We start from the raw sequence: 4253 nt of genomic DNA on the forward strand, positions 1-4253 counted from the left end.
GGTTGTGGTAAGGATTATATATGCTGAAAAATAGGAAGGTTATATTCATTTGACAAGGTGCTGAAACGTAAATAAAGAAAATAAAAAAGAATGAGTAGAGGTTGATTTTTATTTTACTTGGTAAAGTATCATCCCTATTAGGCTAAGGTTTCGTAAGATTAGTTTAGTTATCAAATGTAACAGTAATTGTGATGTAATTTAGCACTCAGTATATTTCATTGGCTTCATATATATCATTTCTGTTTTATACTAACGGATCTTCCTATTATTCATTTCCAAGACTAAAATGACCAAAAGATCCAGAATATCAACAAGTCACAGCGACTTTGTCTTCCCATTTCCAGAACTTCCTCATTAGGAGTTACCAACATAACAACAAGTTGGAAGATATATTCAGTATGTAAAAGACAGTAAATACAAGAGCAACGAGGATATTATTCCTGAAGTATCCGAGGTCCTTACTGAGATATGAAAAAAGCACTATTCCTTTTCGGCCAATGGGAAAAAAAAAATACTCCGATTGGTGGAAGAAGATTCTGTGGCATCAAAACAAGGAATGAATGCCACTAAGAGTAAGAAGTTTATATTATCATTGGATCAACTTTTCTATATATATAGCAGGCTACTAGTGTGCTGATCCCTTGGACTGGAAGTGTCAAAAAAACATAAAAGTGCCACGTCGAGAACATGAATTTCTTATTGATCATAAAACTGGGCGTCACATGAAAATTGGTGGAGTGGATGTAAAAACAAGTCAAATGATTGAAAAAGGAAAATCAGAGAAGATCGAATCCAGGAAAGAAGAAAAGAAGAAGAAGAGTAACAATAAGAGAAGAGGAAAGAGAAAAATTACAATTTCAGAAATATTATCATTTGACATTTTGGTGACGAATGGAAGAAAGTTTTTGCGAAAACAGAGAACAACATCATACCAATATCAACAGTTGCCATGGAAGCAGATAGGTACTCTGTGTCAAATAGAGCTGCTGCCGCTGTTATTAGTAGTGCAGCCCTATTCGACTATGATATTACTAATTCACAAGACAACTCCTATGCAATTGACCATCACAAAGTTTGAAGGGCCCGACAGAGTTTAAGAAGGAATTTTACAGAGTTTGAAAGTTTGGTACATAAGAAAGTGACTGCCTTTTTATGGAAGGAGAGACACAACAGTAACTATAAAGAAAAAAGGGAACAAAGGGTATGAATCAAAGGAAATTCAAGATCACTATGTGCTTGTAAGAGAACCTGGCGTTTTGTATTTGGATCGTTTAGCTATCAAACGAAGAACAGGTGCAGGTATTGCAGATTGACTGATGAAATGGCTTATTGAAAATTATATTCAGAATGAGATATAAGCAGTGGGAGCTGATAGCACGGTAACTAGTATTGGCTACAAGAATGGAGCTATAAGAGGGCTGGAATGTCAATTACATCGTTCTTGCATCTAAATGAGCTTCCTTTAAGGCACCTATACAGGAAATATATTGGTTCAACAGAAAGTGGAACTCAATGGAAAATGGAAAAAAAAAATTGTACAGCCATATCCACCGGTGGAATTCTACCAGTATCACCAAATGGTTTTCACTGTATTGCTAAAGGAGCTCCTTTTCAGGATGTACATGTGAATGAGCTTGGTCGGGACCAAGCTTACCTGTACAGAATTATCAGTGCTATTAGAAGTGGTATAACTGTTGATCTCCTACATATGAAATCAGGGCCAATATATCATGCAGGATGGGTCACCACTACCAGCAGAACATGTCGGTTTCAAGTGGCAACAGAAAAACCTAATAATGACTTTTATGTCTTCATAGAGTTTGTTGTGTGTCATTATGGGTCCATCTGTTTTCACATCAAAGTCTCTCCGAAATGATCGGAGGGATCTAAACATCTGAAACAGATCAATCTTCTGTAAATGCTTCAACCTGCCAATGAAGCCATAGCATGGCAAACAATCCAAAGGAATGGCTACTGGGCCCATCCTGAGAACGTCCTTTTAGCAATGCTCTCAAAGCTATTTTTGTGTCAGTGTTGTCAAAAGTTGGGGTCAAGAGGTTGTGCCGTGCTTCAAGTCGCTATCAACTATTGAGTATGGGTCTCCAGTAACAAGACAGAAAATTGATTTTTGTAGACAAATAGAATTCGTATTTCAAATAAGAGGTTACAAATATGCATGATACGAGTTTGATTTTTATTCAGAATAAATATATATCTTTGGATTGTACAAAAACGCACATTGTGTCGTCTCCATGAGTATGAAGTAAATAGGTTGGATTCAGTGACAATGTAGAGCAAAAGCCTCGGGTGAGGCCCCAATCTTCTTTTGATGAGCTACTTTAAAGATTATTATCGTCCATATCCAAGAGGCGCCTTACACACGTGCTCTCCAAGACACCTGTCGAAGCAGCACTTGTCCACGCCACTGCACGCCCCATCGTTCGAGCAGGTGATGGGAGGTCCGAAGATACGAGGGCACACGGGTCTCACTGGCGGGCACTGACCGGGTTTGACGATCTGGGTTGCGATGGGGTCGGGCTGTTGGTTGTTGTTTTCGCAGCAGTAGGCTGCTCCTTCAGGAGTCTTGCACCAGTAACGGCAGTTGCTGCTGGGAGCGACAGGAGGAATAACTCCACCGCCGATTCCGTGACCGACGCCGCCGACTACGGGATGGCCTTGGTTACCGAAAGGAGGTCCTCCGACATGTGGTCCCCCTCCGAAGTGACCAGGACCGCCTAGCCCAGGTGACCCAAAGGGAGGCCCCTGTGCATGATGGGGACGTCCTCCGAAGAATCGAGTTGCAGCGCCACCACTTCCGCTCGCAGCACCCTTTTTGGCGGCCTTGAGGTCTTTGCCTGCCACCAAGACGAGGTAGGATATGAGCAGGGCACACAGGACTCTCATTCTACAGGTTGGAGAATATCACGTGGACGATTGAAGGTTCTTTCAAGAAGTAGCTTGATATTGAAAGGCTTGGATGCGTTGACAAGCGGCAAGACGAAGGACACGTCACTTCTTGCTTGTTGGAGTCAGAAGACCAAGTGTGTCCATCCACGTCTGCGGTGGCTCATATAACGGACAACGCAACTACCCCTCCCTCCTCCCTCCCTCCATCGTCTTCTTCGTGTTCTAGCTCGCATGGGACGGAGCGGGATTCCCTCGGTTGCATTCAGAGCTCAAAGTTGTTGTTTTTTTGACAGACGTCATCATCCTCGGTTGTTTCCCGACTCTAGTATGCGAAAGTTGAACCAGGAGCACAGCTTAGCTTCCAGTGTTCCCATTGAAGTTTTGCTAGGGCACACGCTCCCTACCACCCACATCTGCACAACTCGCACTTGGAATCACATCTGCACACGTGCACGCACACATGCATACACATTCACAGGCATTCAGCAACATTAGTACACTGCAGGATCAGCCTATCCCCCTTTGAGGCGATACAGCCTTTTTACCTCACCATTTGCCTGTATGTTGAGAAGTGCATCTGAAATTTAGGCGTGCTGAATCTGTTTGTGAACCTAATTTGAAACAATTGTGATCAAACCTGTCATACTGACTTTGGGGAGAGCAGTGAAATGCAGCAATGTTCTACTGCACCTGTGATTTCTACCATTGTAGAGAAAAGTCAGAAGGCCATGAAAGTATGACTTGAGCACTTGCCTAGCACTTACCGGGAGTCGCTATTTTTAGTATGTTGTTTACCATGTCACAACCAAAATAATATTTTTTGTCGAAGTTCCTATGTTATACAAACAATCTACAACACTTAGGAAAATATGTTTTGTGTGATATGATGCTTTTCTCTCCTGGCCTATACAAGTTATATTATCAGTATGTTAGATGGAACGGCACATAGGAAGTTGCTTCATAAGTGTATTTTCAAATACATCAGTTATAATGATGAACACTGACACTTTTCATTTAGTCTGACTCTTCATAAACTAGAGACAAATACGATGGCTTTGGCCATAGTTAAGCTCATCTATCAGTAAACTCCTCGTTTTCACCTCTTTTTTTATCTTTTAAGGTTGGTGACCGATTTGCTCTCATAAGGTAATGAAGATTCATTCTCAATTCCTACGTTTCCTCCTTTGAGTCACACACACAAGCACACACGCATTCATGCGCTCATATGTACACACACACGTTCACACACCTCTGGTATTCGTTGGGATTCGATCTTATCTAGTACCGACGCATGCTCAGGTTCTACACCGACAGTTATCGTTTATTGTCACTTGCCTTGACTGTCC

The 4253-nt window shown here is 41.8% G+C and overlaps 1 protein-coding gene across 1 annotated transcript; it reads right to left on the reverse strand.

Moving 5' to 3' along the window:
* Positions 1-2180: 2180 nt before the first annotated feature.
* Positions 2181-3056, reverse strand: LOC143019199 (uncharacterized). The gene has a single exon (XM_076174893.1). It carries the CDS (start codon positions 2902-2904, stop codon positions 2350-2352), a length of 555 nt encoding a protein of 184 aa, XP_076031008.1. The 5' UTR covers positions 2905-3056; the 3' UTR covers positions 2181-2349.
* Between the last annotated feature and the right edge of the window lie 1197 nt (positions 3057-4253).

Source organism: Oratosquilla oratoria, chromosome 36, assembly GCF_046742065.1.
Source record: "Oratosquilla oratoria isolate Oo_2021 chromosome 36, ASM4674206v1, whole genome shotgun sequence".
NCBI lineage: Eukaryota > Metazoa > Arthropoda > Malacostraca > Stomatopoda > Squillidae > Oratosquilla > Oratosquilla oratoria.